The sequence below is a fragment of the Motacilla alba genome, chromosome 20 (genome assembly GCF_015832195.1).
Source record: "Motacilla alba alba isolate MOTALB_02 chromosome 20, Motacilla_alba_V1.0_pri, whole genome shotgun sequence".
Taxonomy (NCBI): Eukaryota; Metazoa; Chordata; class Aves; order Passeriformes; family Motacillidae; genus Motacilla; species Motacilla alba.
Window position 1 is genome coordinate 11754428 of NC_052035.1, and position 18418 is coordinate 11772845.

The following is an 18418-nucleotide window of genomic DNA, read 5'->3' on the forward strand; positions in this document are numbered from 1 at the left end:
ATCACAAATCTTTTCTTGGCTCAGTTTTGTGTCTCGTTGGGAATTCAATCTCTCTGTATTAATGAACATTCAGCAGCCTCGTGCTCAGAGTGCGTGGGGAGGCACCAAGGCACTCAGGCAGTTGGAAACAATAGCATTGGCAAGATAATGGCATTTAATTTGTTGACAAACAGATTAATGAGTGTGCCTAGAAGAGGAGGAATGAGTATTTATCATTCAAAAGAGACAGGAAAGAATAAATATGCATCATTACCAGGAGTTCTTGTGAAATCTGTCCTGACAGGAAAGCTGCTGTATGGAATAGTTATGTGAATTACAGAAGGAAACAATTTTTTAAAATGCACTTCTAGGGAAATGTCTTGTTCCAGGGTGACATCACTTGGGTGTTTGTGCCCATGGCACAGGAGACAAAATGTGTAATAGAGAAAGGGAAAAACAGAGTCACTAATGGGTTACATTAGTGAAAGATCAAGAGCCCCTGTAGATGTTAGGAGCTGGAGAGGAAAATGAGTCAGATTTGAGTGCATTCCCCGGAGAGCAGCAATGCTTTCCCTGGCAGTAGCTCCCCTGTGGCTGTCCCTGGGACAGGAGGGCTGCCTGGCCCAGCTGCAGAGGAGCAGCCACAGTGGGACCTCTGCTGCAGAGCAGGGGGATCCCAAGGGCTCCCAGCCCCAGCCAGACTTCTTGGGTCCTGAGCTCCACTCTGCTCTGGAAGAGGTGTCAGGCAGACCTGAGTCCTGAGCACACAAACCCATTAACAGATTTCATACTGCAGAGTGAATATTATCCTGCTGAAAGTATTCCAAGTGCTCAGCACTAGAATTATTCATGGAGTGCCACTTGTCAAAATGCCATCTCATTACCAGGTACCAAATCCTCCCCTTGGGACTGTCCCCAAGCCCACTGGCGAGGTTAGGTGGGGGAAACTGCCCTCTTTGTGCCCTGGCTGTTCTTTTTCTGTGTATTACCATGAACATGAAGTCTGCAAATTGTGTTTTCTCCTCTTCCCCTCCTTGGCCTTTATCCCACATCCTCAGGATGACATAGAACACAATGGGTGTGAAGCAAATCCATTAATTTTGTTTCTAGCTGGTCACTTATTCATGTGAATCTCTGGAAAGACACCCACTGCATTAGGCCTAGATTGAGCCCAAGGGCAAATGTTATAAAAAATTTGACATTATAATAAATTTAGCTGACAATTTTGAAGAGCTTTCCCACCCAATTAATTCCTTCAGGTGCATTCGCTAGAGAGGAATGCTAGGATGTACAGACAGGGATAAATAAGCACATAATGACTAGGTCAGCAATAATTATTTTGAAAGCCAGAGGCCACCAATAGGAGACGTGGAAAGACTTCCTACAAATTGGAGTCTCTCAAACTAAGGAGACAGGAGAATGTAATCCCACTGTTATTTTTTGTGGAACCTGGGAAAATGACACCTAAAAAAATGGAGGAAAAGAAATACAGAAGACAGGAAAGATTGTTTCACGGAGACAATAAAATGAACTAGGATTAGAGAGAGACCTAAGAAATTGGGATGATTTTGAAAGCTTCAATACATGATTTTGAGCACATTGTAAGGTAAATTTGAAATCACACTATGAGTTTATGCAGAGCCATAAGGTTAAACACATGCCACCTTATTAGTGCTATCTTTCCATGATAGTATGTCCCAATGGTAAGAATTACAAGTTTAGACAAAAATTTCATTAGTGATACAGAACTGCATGCTCTAGAATAGAGAAAGAAGAAAAGAAACCTGTAATCTGGTCAAGATTCATTCTGGTTGTTGTAAGAAAACAGGGGGTTTGCCTCAGCTGATGAGGGAATTATTTCCATTCTGAGGGTGGAAGCAGGCAGGGGCTGGGACCCCCAAGAAAGCAGGGCCTGAAGGGGTGGGACAGAGAACAAAAGGCAGCCAGGGCAGATGGAGAAGGTGTAAAGATTGCCCAGAGGCCAGGAAAATCCATCATCACCACATGACAGTCCTCGCAAACCAGGATAAAGCATTATCTCTGCAGCTTTGCATTTCTTGGTTGTCAGGAGGTGAATGGAGCCCTCCAGCTGCTGGGCTGTGCCTGGCTGCTCCAGTCCCCAGGCAGGGCTGCCATGGATGAGCTCAGCAGAGCAGAGCTGCACTAAAGGAGCCTGGCTTAGCTGATCTCTGCTCCTGCAATCAAAATTCCCTGGTGTTTGCAGCATGCTGGGGACAGAGTGGTGACATGGACACTGTGGGCTGTGTATTGGCATTGTTCTCCAGAGCCAGGACTAATAAATTCAGGCTTGGCACAGAAATTTAAGAAATCTTTTTAAGAGAAGCTTATTTCATCTTCACAGCAGCCGCTGTTGATACCAAAGGGGCACCATGCCAAGACTGGATCATCTCATAATTCAACTAATCCCATCATGCCAAGCTTTGTGTAGTTCCTCAGCTTGGAAGAAGTCTCAATAATCACTGCTATTAAGTACCAATTGCTAACCTAGCATGGGGCTGGGCTGAACAAGGTGCTTTGAACCTTTAATGCACTGACATATTCAACACCTCAGCAGAAATATTTTTATAACATTTCATCGTTTTTTGAAAACGTTTTGTATGCAGTACCTGCATCTTCTTTCAGCTCATCCAAGTGCAGCTCCTCACCAAAGGAGGTCACATTCGTTGTGGCTGCTGTTGTGGTGTCCTGCTGCTCCTCCTCTGAGGTGAGTGCCTGGCACACGGCTGCCGGAGCCTCACTCTGCGTCACCCTCGGGCCATCGTCACCAGTGCAGGCTTTGCCTTCAGTATCTAAAACAACACATCATTTAATCTTAGCTAAACCATGAGCAGCGAAAGCTGAGGCCCCCCCTGCTACCGTCTTGAGAAGAGGGACTCTTAAAGCTGCTCATGCTCAGGGGACTGAGACTTCTAAAGCAGCACCTGATCTCTGTGTTAACCACCTGTGGTGCAAATCCTGTGGACACCAGCCCACCTGGGCACAAAAACCCACTCAGCTTTCTCAAGGAGGCACCTCTTTCTGTGGGCATCCAGCTGCCTCAGCAAGTGGCCACTGTGCTCTGGAAGCAGCTGCCACGTGGGAGATGAGCAATGGGCAGTCAGAGGTTTCTGGGAGAAGATAATTCCTTCCTTGCATGAGCAGAGCCCATGGTGCAGCACATTCCCAGGTGGGTCTGACATGTCTGGGCTGTGCCAGGCTCTGTGCACGACTCACTGCCATCCAGCAATGCTGGAGGAAGGAAAAACTGCTCACATTCTTACCAAACTGCAGGTTTTTAGCACAGTTTTAGTTACTCAGCTTTGAAAAGTGTATCCTGTGTGATTGAGCTGATCAGAAATTCAAATCCCTCCTCATGCAGACCTAGAAACTGCTCTCTTTGCTTACTCTGAAAGATTTTTGTGCCAGTGATCCCTGCAGCTGTATGCATCTTGATGACTGAAGCTTTTCTAGTATTCTCTTATTCAGGCAAGAGTCTTCAGAATACAAACTACTCTTTTACTCCCTCAGAATTTACAAGATCTACATCACTGTTGCAAACCACAGAGAGCAATCACTTCCCTCCCTGGGCAGCTCTCCATGCTGATGGATGCTCCTGCTGTCCACCCTTCACCTCCCAGCTTGTATTTCTCATCCCTGGACACTCCTTTCTGGAAGCTCCTGACAGGGCTGTGTTTTCTTGCAATGCTATCATTACAAGTTCCTTGAACATCAATTTAAAACAGCAACATTCACAGTTACCTCTTTTTGATGCTATTTGGACAATCTGCAGGGTAATTTCCTGTGCTTTTGGGTGAGGGTATCAGATTTTGGCCCAGAGATGCTGCGGAAGGGATGCAGTATTTTTGCACACTGAGCTCACTCAGTCTGCCTCATAATCACGTTTGGTGAAAAGTTACTGTTCTTAAAATAGCCCTTGCAGTAGCACAGTTGCTATGATACAGGGAAGGGGAGGGGGAAAAAGTTCATTGCCTACATTTCAGCTCCTTGTGAAGGCAGCCTGTACATAATCATGGGTGTGTGAACCACTGCCCGCTGTTTGACAGGCAGCCCCTAGCCAGAGCTGTAAGCACAGATAAACCTGATCAGCTTCATGCTCACCAAGGGCATGAAGCAAACATCGAGGGGGGAACTCCCTGAACGTGCTCAAGGTAACTCTGCTCTGCACGTTCCTCATACCTTTGGGAAAGGCAGCTGTGCCACAATGGATCTGCACCAGAGATTCCTTCAGGTCCCGGCCCCTGGGAGGGCAGGGGCTACTGCAGGGATGGCAGGCAGAAGATGTTCCTCTTGGAGCATTTCTGACACTCACAACAGCCATGTTCTTGGCCAGGAAAGATCAGCTGGTGCTTACATCAAAGTGGGTGTGCTGCTTTGGGTGCCAGTGGGTCCAGCACCATATTTTAGAGATGGTCTGGGGGCAGGACAAAGCACAGACCTCAGGTCCAGGGGAACGGAAAACCCCAGCCCTTGGCATGGCAAGGTAACCAGGAGCAGGGCTGGGACTTGGCTGGGAATTAACCTCCCTGTGTGCCAGACCCAGGAAATCTCTCAGGGAGTTAAGCTGCTTCCCCAGAGTGAAGCTGCATTTCAGGAGTTTTCCAGGGGCAGGCTGGCATCCACCCTGTGTGAGCAGAGCCACAGAGGAGCAGGGGACAGAGGTGGCCCAGGCCACGCAGTGGCCAGCAGGACTGGGGGTTGTGTGAGGAGACAGGGTGACACAACCAGGGTGACTGACCACCCACACAAAGACAGTGCAATTCACCCTGTGCAGAGCTCAGAGCCACACGGGCCACTGCCAGGGTCACTGCCAGGGTCACTGCCAGGGCCACTGCCTGACACTGCTGACAGGCCTTGTGCTATGGGTCTGAGTGGCACCTACTGCAAATGCGTGAGGCCTCTCAGGCTGCAGCATCATCCCAGTTGGGCTGTTTATGAAAGTGAGCAGGAATCAGCTCCCTGGAAGTAGAGTAGAGCCTGATGGAATAGAGGGATTTGAGGACTTCCTGTAGTCTTTTAGCACAGTATTGATGCTTTGACAATTGCAACTTAACTGCATAAACAAGGACTTAGCCTTGAAACTGCTGCCACTTCAGCTCAGTCCAAGTAGGGCACTAATCATTTACTGAGAATTATTTGGGTCAATTTTTATTCCAGTTAATAAGCTGCTTCTGCTAATATAATAAAATAACCCTGGAGATTCACAACACTCTGTAAAGAAAAATAACTTGCAGGCAGCTGCAATGTCCTTCAGCTGACTGTGATCCGCTCTTCCCTTTCTGGGCACAGGGAGGCACTGGAAATTTGTGTGATGTTTCTAGGAGCTCCAGGCAACTGTCCTTCAGACAGGTAAGCAGTCTGTTTGCAGCTGTCTAGTTAAAAGCACAGCTTGTCCTCACACCTCACTGGACTATACTTATTTGAACTATTTTAATTTTGTTTAAATTATCTTGCTGCTTGGCATCACCTTTTATTCCCAACCGTTCTTTATGCATGCAAGAGGTTTATTGATTCCTCATTATTGCCTCTTAATGTGCTCCACAGAAGTTCTGTTTTACTGTTTTTTTGCAGAGCTGGGGAAATGACTTCAAATTCATGGATTATAGGGAACTTTCCTGCTTCTAGTGGAGATTGTGTATATATAGTAATGCTAATATGCAAATAGGACAAGTAATTATCTAGAATTATGAGAGATGCAAAGACTTCAATGGACAGGAATTAAAAATGAACTTTCTAAGAACTTCCATTTTAGAATAAATGAATGGTTTGATAGATTATTTCATATAAAATTTAAAATATATCCAACAGAATAATAATAAAATTGCTTTACTCCCATGGAAAAGAAAAATCCTTTTTAAAATGGTGTTTTTCTGACTCTTCAGTTGCTCAGTTTCACTCCAGCTTGGCATCACTGAGTATTGTCCCAGGGGTTATTTATAGGCATGGCATTTGTTTTATACAAAAGAAACTCAATTACTACTTTCCAAGAACATTACTTCTATCTGTGAGATTAATCAAACTCAAAAGGCCAGTCCTCTTTCATGGCAGTACTTTCTGCTATGATGTTTTCAAAGTGAAGATGGATTTGTGGGGTTTATCTCTGTTTAGGTGGAAATGGCAATTGGGATGTTGTCCATAACACTGGGAGCTCAGTTAATCTCACAGAACAGTCACCCAGATCCGTACCTCCCTCGAGCATCTGTCAGGGCTTTGGAGCACAAGAACCATGTCCTTTGTGAGTGCTTTTGACACTTTATCATCTTCCCTTCCATGACTTCTGGTTTGTACTCAGGAAAGCTTTAAAATGACTCCACTAAATGCTTCACTTTTCCATAGGAATGAAAAGCAGGCAGACTGGTAACACACTACATCACAAACGTGGAAAAACAGCTGAAAACATCAGATTAGGATCATTTGATGGGATCTGGATCCATAGGTTGTTCATGTTAGCTGACTGCATCTGTATGTTGAAGTTTATATTTATCCAGCTTGAGCTGGATTTCTTGGCACAAGGATTTAGCTGGGTTTAGAGCAATTACATAAAACATACGTACAGCTCAGGCTGCACCACGTGTAAACCAAGGGAACACAGAGCTGCATCCAAGATGGGAGAGCATCAAACACTGAACTGCATGGATCGATTGCAGCAGGGAGGAGCTTGAAGGATGACAAGTCTTACATTCAGACAGAGTTTTTGTCTCTGTTGAATTGAAGGGTTTTATTCATTTGCTTGTTTATTCTGCTTTTGCAAGTATGTTTCCTACTGTCCTGAAAGAGCCTCTGATATAAAAAATTATTAAGAATTTTTACTTACCTTGTTCAATCATCTCCAGAAGGCCTTTCTTAATGAGTTCATCCCTCCCTTGCCGTGCTGTCATCTTCTTCTCCAGCACTGCAAAAAGTAGTGCCACAACACAGCACCAGTTACCAGCAGAGCAGTCATGTAATGGGGTGAGAAAGAGGCAACATGGAAATTCCCTCTAGTCTCAACTCCTGGAAAGGACTGCAAGGATTTTGTTTTGGGGGCATGGATTGATGGGCTGTTCGTGCCTCTTCCTTTGTTAAAATAACCCCATGTAAAGCTGAGGTTTATGGTGTGAGGTGCTGTCAGATCACTCTGAGTGCAGTCACAGGGATTTCAGAGCTTCCTGCTGTTTACTGTGGCACCTTGGAGCTGCCTGGGACAATGTCCTTCACTGGGACACTCACACAGGATACAGCAGCAAGTGGAGGGAACTGCACTGTCCCCTCTCAGGAAAATGCAAGTGATAGTGTCTCCATACTGATCTCCTGGGACATCTCTGGAGACCAGTGAGAGGAGGCTGTGCTGCGTGCTGGGCTCCTTCCCCTCAGAGACAGCTGCCTGAGGGAAAGCATTTCAAATGCTGCAGCTCCCTCCTGTCACTTCTCATCATGTTGCTGTGACCTATATAAACTTCACCCCAAATAAAAGGGGTGACAATACTTGGGGCCATAAATGTAGCCTGTGTGGAGAAGGGAAAGCCCATGGAAAGCAGTCTGGGGGCCAGGCTTGTGATTCACTCTCATATTTTGACCTTTTCTTCTAAATGTACTAAATTGTGTTATTCAGGAAGTCAGCCTACATGGGCCCCTCTGAGCCTTAAACATTATTAATCTGTTGAATGCTGGAACCTCTGAATTGGGTTTGGCTTAGGTCACCTCTGACACATCCCATGACAGCTTTGCTGTGCAGCATCCCTCTCCTGCTCTCAGCCTACCTGCAGATGTCTGCTTTAGCTTCTCATTTTTCTTTTTCCGCCACTTCCACGGTTTGAAGATCCTGCCCAGTGTTGCCAGTTTGCTGTTCCTCCTCACTGGTGGAGTTCGAATCCCTGAGACCAAGTAGTCAGAACGCACTGCAGGGGACTGCTCCATCTCATCTGAGAGGGGAAGAGAGGAAAAACTTGTTGAACAAAACCCCACAGTGACTTCAGAAGGGCAGGCAAAGGTGCTCACCGAGGCGGTGGTGCCACTGTCCCCCCAAAAGCTGCAGGGAGCTGCCACAGCCTCCTGAAACCTGGAGAGCTGAGAGCTCCCCGTGGCTTTAACAGGAGCAGTGGAAGTTTAACACATCTGTAAATCAGGCTCATGTGGCCTCCAGTTAATCACATAAATCTAATGCTCATTTAAAAAATGCAGACCTTTATGAAAAGCTGAGAGGAAGCGTGAGAGAGCTCAGATCCCTTTGGAATCCCCAGATTTCAGTGCTGTTCCTGGGTCACAGGATATCGCTGCCTTTTAAATGAACTCTGCACATGAGCTAACACAGAACACGCTGACTTTTGTGAGCTAATGCAAATCTTATATAAAAGAAGAGTTTGTTTGATATGTGCTATATAAGTAAAATCTCAGAACTACTATGAAAATTTATTCCTTGAGAAAGCTAAGGGGAAAATTCTTTCCCTTTTGTCCAGCCAAGCCACAGGAATTTGGAGATAATGCTTCAGCTGGAAAATCAATTTAGGTATTTTTAATAATTTTCCTTGAAAATACACCACAAGTTTTGCTTACAGACAAGTGTTGCATGAAACAATACCCACTGAGTATTCACAGTTGTGTGCCAGCCAGTGCCATGGAGGACAGTGGGACAGTCCCCTAAATGGGGTTATTGATGTCTTTACTGACATCTGTGTTACAACACCAGTGCAGTAATTGTTGAAAGGGAAGCTGCCATCAGACCTGTTACAGAAATAAAAACTGAGCAGCAATTTGTACTTTTTTTTCCCAACAACCAGTTAAGATTTAAATCAGGAATGTGAAGCTATGAACATATGTACATTTCCAAGTAATTTTTCCTCTGGAACAGCAACATTTATCATGAATTGCTTTATGACTGCAACATCATACATATCCAGCATCTTCTAGGCTTTGTTTTTAAGTTAGCAGGGTGAAAATGCCTAAATCACAGCATGGAGGTGGGGATTTCCAAGTAAACAGGAAACAATTTTTGGAAGATTATTAAACACAGCAGGGGAATCAACACATTCCTCCTCTTCCATTTAATTTTGAAAATACTGGTAATAGAGATGAATCACTCAGTGGAGGCAAACTAAAAACTTGGCTATGTGAACTATTAGAGCTGAGAAAAGCTGTAACAATACCCCACACACATCGTGCATGCCCAGTGAAATTCTCTTTCTCTGTATTGAATTTAGAGCACCTTTTTCCACATTCCACTGAGTTTATCTGGGGGTTTAATATACAAGAGATTTAAAGTAATATTTTTTTTTTCCTTTGAACGCATGATGCCTACCCAAGGTGATATTTATAATTTACAATTTGGAGGTCAGTATTAAGTTGAGAGCAGAAAATAGCAATGAGCCTTGCACAGAAGGAAGGCAGTAGCCTACAGACCACAGCTGGAGTGCCAAGATATTCTGCTCCTTTCCTAGCAGTGTATTCAAAAATGAGAAGTACCACAGAAATAATCTTTGAAGAATTAGAGCTGCTCTTGATTACAGCAATAGCAATGAGAATGGAAAATGGCAGAGTAGATCTCCTATTAACTTGCTATTATGATCACTTTAAAGCTGTAATAGAAGCCTCAGGAAATAGCATTTGGTCATTTCTTGTGACACCTCTTGAGTGGAAATAGAAATGTTCATGAAATTAGCTCATCTCCAAAGAGCTGCAGATGAGGCTGTGAATCAGAGCCCTGTCCCTGGGAGCTGCAGGGGAGAGGAACAAGCTCAGCTCAGCTGTCCCTGCTCCTTGTCACACTGCACTGCTGCTCCTCCCAGGCCAGGAGTTTCCCAAGCATGGAAGTGAGGATTAAACAAGAAGCTGATTTACTGGCTCTGCTGTGTTTCCTTTGGGATGGAGGTGTCTGCAAAGTGGGTCAGACATCCCCCACATGTTTTGTTTAATACTGGTAGCATGAAGTCATTTGAAGTTTTTGCCAGGTAGGGGGTATACAAAGAACCAGGAAATCATTTGAACCCGAACCTGTGGGTGTCCAGCAATGCTCATGGTCCCAGACAGTCCCCTAAGAAAGGGAATGGGGAGATATCACAAGGATACTGAGGTTTCCCTGAGTGCTTCTGTGGTTTACACCAGCCCTGCCAACTGCATTTCTTCCCTCCCTTTCTGCCCTCTTGGTTGTGGAACTGCAAAGACTTTGATTGCAGATGAAACACAGGTACAAATCCAATGTCAAAGAAGGAACAGCAGCTAAAACATATGTTCCAGTGGAGATTTTTGTGGGATTTTAAATTTTATTAATGTTTCTCATATGGTACACACAGTCCTTCTCACCATATGCAGTTTCTATACTGTGCATTGGGAGAGATGGACACAAAAATAGATAGAGACACAGCAAGACAGATATCCTGAAGTGCTAAATAACAAGGAATTGGTCTCACTGGCAATAAGAATCACGAGAGAGCCCTTGGAGCACCTCATTTCCAGTCAGTTCATTTTCTCCTGGTTGTGGGCTGGCTGCTTGGGAGATCAGAAGTTGACAGCACAAAAGCAGTTCCCACGTACAGCAGTGCCTGCTGGAGGAGAAGGCACTCCTAAATATCAGCCAGCTCCTGCAGCCAACAAGCTGCCAAGGCTTGCCAACCCTCCAACCACTCTGTGAAACATTCAGCACATTTTTTTAATCTGCAGTCAATATTTTAATTATGCTAACTGTTCTGTGGAATAATGTGGTTATTTCTCCCAGAGCCTGACAGCCTGGGGCCAGGCCATGCAATTACACAGGGGATGTCTGCAAAATACAAACAGCCAAGAGCCAAACCATGACTCTCCAAATCAGCAGGGGGAGGCAAGCAGCAGCTTAACTCTCCGTGTAATGTGAAAGGATGAGGGACAGTCACTAGCAGGGTCCAGAGAGCATCAGCTTAAGCCCAGCACAGCCTGGCCAGCCTCACTGTTGGCCCTCACTGCCCCACAAGCAGGCAATCCCCAGCCCTGTGGGGCCACAGGATTTTGCTTTGGCTGAAGCTTATGGCCTGTTTATGCCAAAATCACTTTAAATTCCTTGCTGTACACATTTGAGGGCAAAGACTCCTGTGCTGGAGCTTCAGCCCCAGAACAAACCCCTCACATATCACAAACTCCTCACCTGCTCCATGTGTGCTAAAGGGGTGGACACCAATGTGGCTGTGCCCCTGCTGATGATGTGAACAAGTTCTTCTCACAATGCTAGCTGGGTAATTTCTAGGGCTCCCAACAGTGGTGCAGTGTGAGTGGGTTAATGTCTGAGACATCCCCAGTCAGAGGAGGGAGAGGTTCCAAAGTGACACTGCTCTGCAGTGCAGCTCTGGGCTGCAGAATCAACCAGGCAACAAAGAAGAAGCAAACAAGCCATAATATTCATTACATTTGGCTCCAGGGTCTGACCCCTCAGAAAGTCTGAGCATCTGCAGCTTCTGTTTACATCAGCAGCAGTTGTGGTGAAAAACACCCCCTTGCTTTCTTCTTTAAAACATTGTGGTGCCATAAATAGAGCACTCTTCCTGCAATTCCCCTCTCTGTGGGAATTGTGCAATGATTGTGAAGGTTTTCTGCTCATAGAAGCTCTCCCATTTGCACATGTCAGACCCTGCCTCCATCCCAGCCAGCCTCCCACAGAAGTGGGGCAGGTTTGCTGGGAGTTCTGAGAATTGTGTGATGGGAGAGTGCCCTGAGCTGCCACAGCCCTCATTCCTGCAGCAGCCGGGGCTGGTGCTGAGGTGATCACGTTTGGGCGATAACAGCACTGTTAAAATGAGCACTGGGCTCAGTGAGTTGGGTTTATCTTCTCAGGTTTTTGCAGAGTGTGGAGCTGGATGCGTGCTGATTACAGCAAGGGCAGGATGCATTCCACAGGCTGAGGAAGGGCAGCTGGGAACATCAGGGATGCAGGGCTGAGTCACACTGACCTTGCCACGCAGGTAGGCTGCAGAGGACACGGGATGTCCTCCTGTGAATGCAGCAAGAAGTTTGTGGGAAGATGAAGGATGCTGAATTTTAATGTGCTGGGAATTCTGGTAACTCAAATTCACAGTAATGAAAGTTGTGCCTTGCTAAATCCTGTGTGTACATTAGTAGGAGAAGGACCACTGAAAAATCTGCAACCTGCAGGCAGTTTAAAAATAACACAGCAGACAAGAGCTGCAGGCAAATTTGTAAGGCAAGCGTGCTCTGTTTGCTGATGAATTGGTTTGTGATGCAGCTCTGCATGTTTTCCCCTTTACTGTCATTGCATCTCTCTCTGCAACTCATGTGTTGAGCTAGAAAAGAAAATAAAGGTTCCCTTTGGTCCACTGCAGAGGGCAGAGACAGTGAGTGGGATCAAAATGACCTTTCTGGCTTTTGGGATAGAGGTGCCTTTACCCCCAGTAACTTTCAGTGCTGCCTGGAATTCAGGAGTTCCTCTAGAAAGGAGGTGAGGGAAGATGACACAGGGGGAGCTGAGCTTTTAATGGGTTCCTGTGTCCCCTTGGTCACTCCCAAACTGAGCTAGCACTTCCCTCAAGGTGCTCCTAGTTAGTGAGAGGAGCCTGCAGGGCAGGGAAGGCAGAAAGGTGCTCTTAGTTTCAGAGTAAAGATTATCCTCAGCATTGTGAAAGAGAATTAGCAGCAGGAACAATCCCCCTTTTCCTTACTTTAGCATCCTAAAAAAGAGAGAACTGACCACAGTGACTGAACATGCAGGATTGGAGTGAGTTGCTCGGTGTCTGGAAGCCTTTGAATGCTTCTTTCTTATGTTCCAGAGAAGCAGAATTCAAACTGAAGAGTTTTTTTTATTGCACCAGTTAGACGTTTCCTGTGATGGAGCTCTTCCTTGTTCTAAAAATGTTTTCTGTCACCTGCATTTCTGCAGACATGCTCTCTTTCTTGACTCTCTTGAAAGAGAACTGCAGCAGAATGTTCCAGTTTGAAGTTTCCTATTTTTTGAATGTAGAGTATTTTTATTTTTGCAATTTTGAATGACTGTAGAAACTAGAACTGAAAATTATAAAGGAGAAGTTTTTGATGAACCTGAAATTTATTTAATTTTTGAATGACTTTGTATTTGAAGCTGTGAATGTTTCAGTATTGTTTGGGACTAGTTGGGAAAAAACTTACACAGAATCCTTTGTAAAAGTGAAAACCTAGTTCTTAATAGTTAGATATTTAGAAAGGCAAGGTACCTGTAGCAATTATTGAATGTAATCATGAGCTGATTTTGGGTGCACAGCTGCTTATGTGACATAGATTGTTGCTCTGACACATCATATTCATTAGACCAAAAACACACTGAAATAAAGTAGGGGAAACTACAGGTTTGAGGTGCAAATTCAGCCATTTACCTATCCAAATGTTTAGGTTTTGTATGGTCAATGGTGTGAGGAAAAAAATGGCTTGAATTCTTCTCTTATTGCAACCCTTTATGTTCCTGATTTCCAACTGTGGATTTCATCTATCTGAGAGCTGAACCTCCCAAGGAGCAGATGGAGAGTGGGCCAGGTTTATCCACATGGCATCCACGTCATCCCCTGAGTTACCTTGGGGGGAAAATCTGGCACAGGAAACGTGTGCAGGCTGCAGACTCACGGCGATCCATTAAAGCAGGGTGAAAATGCAAAGATAAACAGCAGGGAAATACAGATACATCTCTGGGTTCAGCTTCCCCTCAGTAAAGGCTGTGCTTGGCCTCAATCACTTTTCCTTTTGCTGAGTGACATAAATCCTGATTAAGTTTTTGTACTTCCCTGCATGGAAATTCAAGTTTACTATGTGGTCTCCAAAGTCTGAACTTCCATTTTTACTTCAGACTCAAAAGGTTTGCCATTTGTCCTTGTTCTATAATTTCCACTGGTCTTTAGTATGTTAAATTACAATTTAACATTTTTCTCTAATGGAAGGAAATAAAATAAAAACCCCAAAGCATAACTTGTGGGTGGTAGGAGGGGGCTGTGCTTGCCAGGGAAGTTTATTTCCATTTTGTCATGCTGAGCCTCCTTCAAAGTATTTGGATTTTAAAACCAGGTTACCCTGACATGAATGGGGAAACAGATTATGCTTATCAAAGGAAAGAGAGCAGGGAAGTGGCAACTCCAGCTAAATCTCTTAGATAAAAAATATGCTTTGTATGCTTGAGATTTGTGATTTCTTCCAGAAAACGTTCCTTAGGAAAGCTGACATATCACCTACCAGCATTACCACCAAGTGAGCCAAGGTGCAAAGAAATTAATCAGGAACTTTCCATGCTTTTGGATCATTGTGTCAAGCTCCAACACCACTTGCTGGGATTTACAATGCAGGGTGTGACATTAGCAGTTCATTAGCAAAATAGGTTTGTCAGTGTTTGCATAAAGGAACCCACAACAGCCTTACCTGGGTAAGAAAGAGCTCAGTAACAATAAGAAAATGAGCCTGATGAGGGATTGCTGTGTAATCACTGTTAATTCAGTTACCTGAGCCTGTACAATGTCTTTGGAGAGGGCAAAGCTGCCTTTTGCAAGCCTCTCCCCCAGTGAGAGCTGGCTCAGGCAGCAGAGCAGCATCTCCCAACATCCACAAAAAATCCATTCAAATGAAATAAAAATCCTTTCAAAGGGGCACTGCCTCTGCAGAGGGCCAGGAGCCTGTGCCAAGTCTGTCCCTCTGCAGCTGCAGGGGGTTTGTGGCACACACCTTCCAAATCCCCAGGGCTGGGCAGTTTCCCCAGGCCCCTGGAGGGATGCTGTGCTGCAGGACACAGGGAGCACAGGGATGTTTTGGATGATGCCCTCAGAGCAGTAAAGCTGCTGTCTGCACTGCAGGCCCAGCCTTTCATCACCTGCAGTTGTTTAATTAGCTGTAGCCTTGCTGCAAACCTGTTGAAAGGATGTTTTTTATAGCATCCTCAGGGAGTCTGCAGACTGAAACACACCCTGGGCTGTCTCCAAGAGGCACCTTCAAATCCCTTCCACTGCAGTCATCCCTGACAGCAGCTGCCTTTGGAGGGACATGGGACACCCAGGGAAGCCATTGGTGTAAGAGCACCATGTTTGCCAGCAGGAATTGCTTTTCTGGGATTCTGGATTTGTTTCTGGGATTCATCCACTGCTTTTTCTGGGATTCATGGCCAGGACTGACCTGTTTAGAGTTCCTCCAGCTTATGGGAGTCTGTGTCTGTCAGACACACAGTCAGCTCTCACTTTACATCTATCCCAAACTTGTCTATTCAAGAATTAATCAAATCCTCATGTTCTAGGCACTTTCATGCCCTTGTAATTCCATGCATAATTTCCCTCTTTGCTCGAACACATCACAGCTCTCAGTTGGTGCTGTCACTGTTCAGTGCCACTGCCGCAGATGGAAAACACTCTTTGTGCTCTGTGAAATGCAAGAGCATCTCCTTTTGTTTTGTTTTCTCCTTTATCACTTCTGCTGCTTCACACTCTTGCTTTCCTCACACCCACTGGCAACAAACACACCTCAGTCACCAGCCTGGTGCTCACTCCAGGCCTGCTCTAGAGAACAGGACAGAGATTTGGGAGAAGGAATGCTTAGACAACAAAAATCTGACATTAACCAGAACAGCTGCAGGGAAAGGTAGATAGAAAACAGGCACAGTGACCAAATTCAACTTTTGTCTAAGGCTGTGCATCCAATGAGGCTCCTTGTAAAACTGTTCTAAAGCTACCAGTGATTTATACACCTGGTTGGTATGGAAATTGTAATGAAACCCTTCTTGGGAGGTCATTTCACCTGAATGGATGTTAAATACTTTCTAGGGATGGTTTGCTCTGCTGGATGTAATATTCTGTAAATATGAGACACATGTATGAAACACTTAAAGGAGAACATTTTTTTTTAAAAGAATAATTTATTCCACTGTCTACTGGTACTTCTCACCAAGGCAATTACAGTAAATACTCTGCAGTTCTCCACAACAAGGTACCACAACCCCCCAGCACCTTTGAAAAGCCACATCTGTGTTTAAACACAGAGTGAAACGCTACCAAGTCCCCAAGGGGGATGGCACTTGTCCCCTGTTAAATCCTACATTAAACATCATCCTCAGCATGGAACTTTCTCAAAGCCCACGTAAGGGTTTTAAAGCACTGGTCTAACCAAGCTGCAGCATGCCTTCTAAAATTCAATTCTTCTCTGGTCGAGGGCCAAGAGAAATAATTGCTTATCAAATTTACTGTAGTGATTATCAGTGCTTGCCTGAACCAAAACCACAATCTAGTCCTAGTGGAAATGGCAGGATCTTCAGAGCAAGAATAAACATGGAAATTACTCTAAACACATGAAGCTGTCTCCTCTGTAGCTCTTGGAATTACTCCATTCCAGGTTGTTTCCTTCTTCTATTACAGGAACTAGGAAAAACAAGCTACTGAGTTGTAATCCTTGGCCTGTGTAAGAAACAGCAAAACAGAGAGACAATGTCCCACATGGCAATAACAAAATGAGAATTTTGGCAGGAGAACAACGATGTCTGTCCATTAACTCTCTGTGTCACAGAGCAGCCAAGCAGAGAGAACTATGGAAGTAACAGCAATTCTTCTTGCTAATGTGATTTATTGGCTGTGCCTGCATTAGCAAGAAATGCAGTGTTAGAAGTGGGGCTGTGAGCAGCTGGTGCTGAGGACTCAACACCTCCTGGCTGCATTTGTTAAGCAGCAGTGGTGTGATCCTGTGACTCCAACTCGACAGTGAACGAGCTCTTTCCTCACAAAGTGCAAAGGAAACAAGATTCTTCTTGATAATGAAAATACCAGCCAAACTAAACAACCAGCCTTCCAAAAATAAACTAAGAGTGCCTGTGTTTTCTTCCCAGAGGATGGATGAAGATCTTTATTTGTCTTACTAAATCGAAAGATTCAAAAGGCCCTAATCACACGTGCAAATTCATAAGACCTGTTGATATCAAAATTCACTAATTTTCATCAAGACATTGACTCCTAAATTTTGGTGAAGTAGAAGTTCCCTCGTGGTGCATTTTTCCTCATAGTAGAGCTTATCTGAAATGTCCTTATATTGCATTTTTCCATTATAAATACCCGTGTCCAGAGTGGCAGGTACCTTCCCAGAGCCTTCCAGCAACACATTTTAGCATGAATGAAATTTCTATGCATAAATTAACAATGGCAAGTTAAAAATTTCTAGAATGATGCTGAGGTCGTGTCATCAAAAGCAAATTTAATGCACATATGGATGAGTTTCTTTCAGCTTTTCTTCTAAAAGAAAAGTTCATAGTGCACTGAATTTAGTGGAGAAAGGACCCTGCATTTAACAAGAGTTGTACTGGTTTTATTAACTGGAGTCAGTCTTCTCGCAGTTCAGTGCAACAGCTGAGCTTTGTATTCATTTTTTAGTTCATAAAACATTCTTTCCATGCAATCTAGAGGAATTGCTGCTAAAAACATTTTAGAAAAGACACTGTCACCATTTATTGAAATGGTTAGATTTGAAAGAACAGGAGAGCTATCTTGCAAAGGTCATTTTAAATTCAAGTTGTTTTCAAGGAGAAGACTTGTGGGTTGGTGAGGTTGTACTGCTTCCACCAACTGCAACAGCCACAGAATAAACCTCAGCAATATGTCTGCAGCTGGTTAAAATCTCCAGGAATATTAGGCAGTAGTCTGGACAAGCAGGATGTTTAATGACTGCAGTGGTTACACCTCAAATGGAAATACACAGAGGCAGAAATATATTCAAAGCAGGGACAAAGAATGCCAGGAGCTAAACCAAAATGTACATGGTAACTGCTGAGAAATGGCTTTTTAACAGATATATTTTACAAGTCAAAGTTCTCCACAGGTGCCTTTAAGGGCTGGCAGGTTCCCCTGAGTGTCACCTGTGGTTGATGTGCCAGGTGTTGTCCTGCTCCTCCCGGACCAGCCTGTGGGTCAGACAGGAGAGGATGCAGCAACTCCTGAGCTGCTCAAGATTCTCCTACTCAGCATTTCCCCATGGCTCTGTCAAGGAACCTCAGGGGCTGGGGCCAGCAGGGTACAGGTGGAGCAGCCTCAGTGTGCCCTGGGACTCCAAACCCACTCTGCACCATGTCCCACAAACAGACATTGCTGTTTGTCTGTTTAATGTGAAGCACATGTTTTGGAAAATTTGAATTTGAATTTGAATTTGCAAAGTCCTGCCGTGCACACTTTGTCTGAACAGGTAAGATTACTCCAGTTCTATCTTTAGAGACTTAATGTATAATATAATGGTGTAAAAAGAAAAAGAAAATGTGGAGAATCTACAATTTTGAGAAGTGTTCACGTGTTTCCACTTCTGTTCTTCTGGTCAGGGCTCATGCAAAAGTACAAAATGTAACAACCATTTCCCAAACCAAAGCATGACAGGAGGCTCTCTGTTTGTACAGGCAAATTTTGTTAATTTTACTGGCCACAAGTTTTAAATTCACTTTTTTTTTTTAACCCAACTATCCCAGACAGCTCCTTGGTCTCTAGCTCTTGATTTTCATTCGGGA

The 18418-nt window shown here is 44.5% G+C and overlaps 1 protein-coding gene across 3 annotated transcripts in view; it reads right to left on the minus strand.

Moving 5' to 3' along the window:
* PHACTR3 (phosphatase and actin regulator 3) overlaps nt 1–18418 on the minus strand; it is a 100489-nt gene that overhangs the window by 39750 nt on the left and 42321 nt on the right. For all 3 annotated transcript variants that reach the window (XM_038158774.1, XM_038158775.1, XM_038158776.1), the window contains exons 2-4: nt 7737–7898; nt 6812–6889; nt 2607–2789 (exon numbers count right to left, since the gene is read on the minus strand). In XM_038158774.1, coding sequence (XP_038014702.1) covers nt 2607–2789; nt 6812–6889; nt 7737–7898 — 423 coding nt within the window. The remainder of the gene's footprint in view (nt 1–2606; nt 2790–6811; nt 6890–7736; nt 7899–18418) is intronic.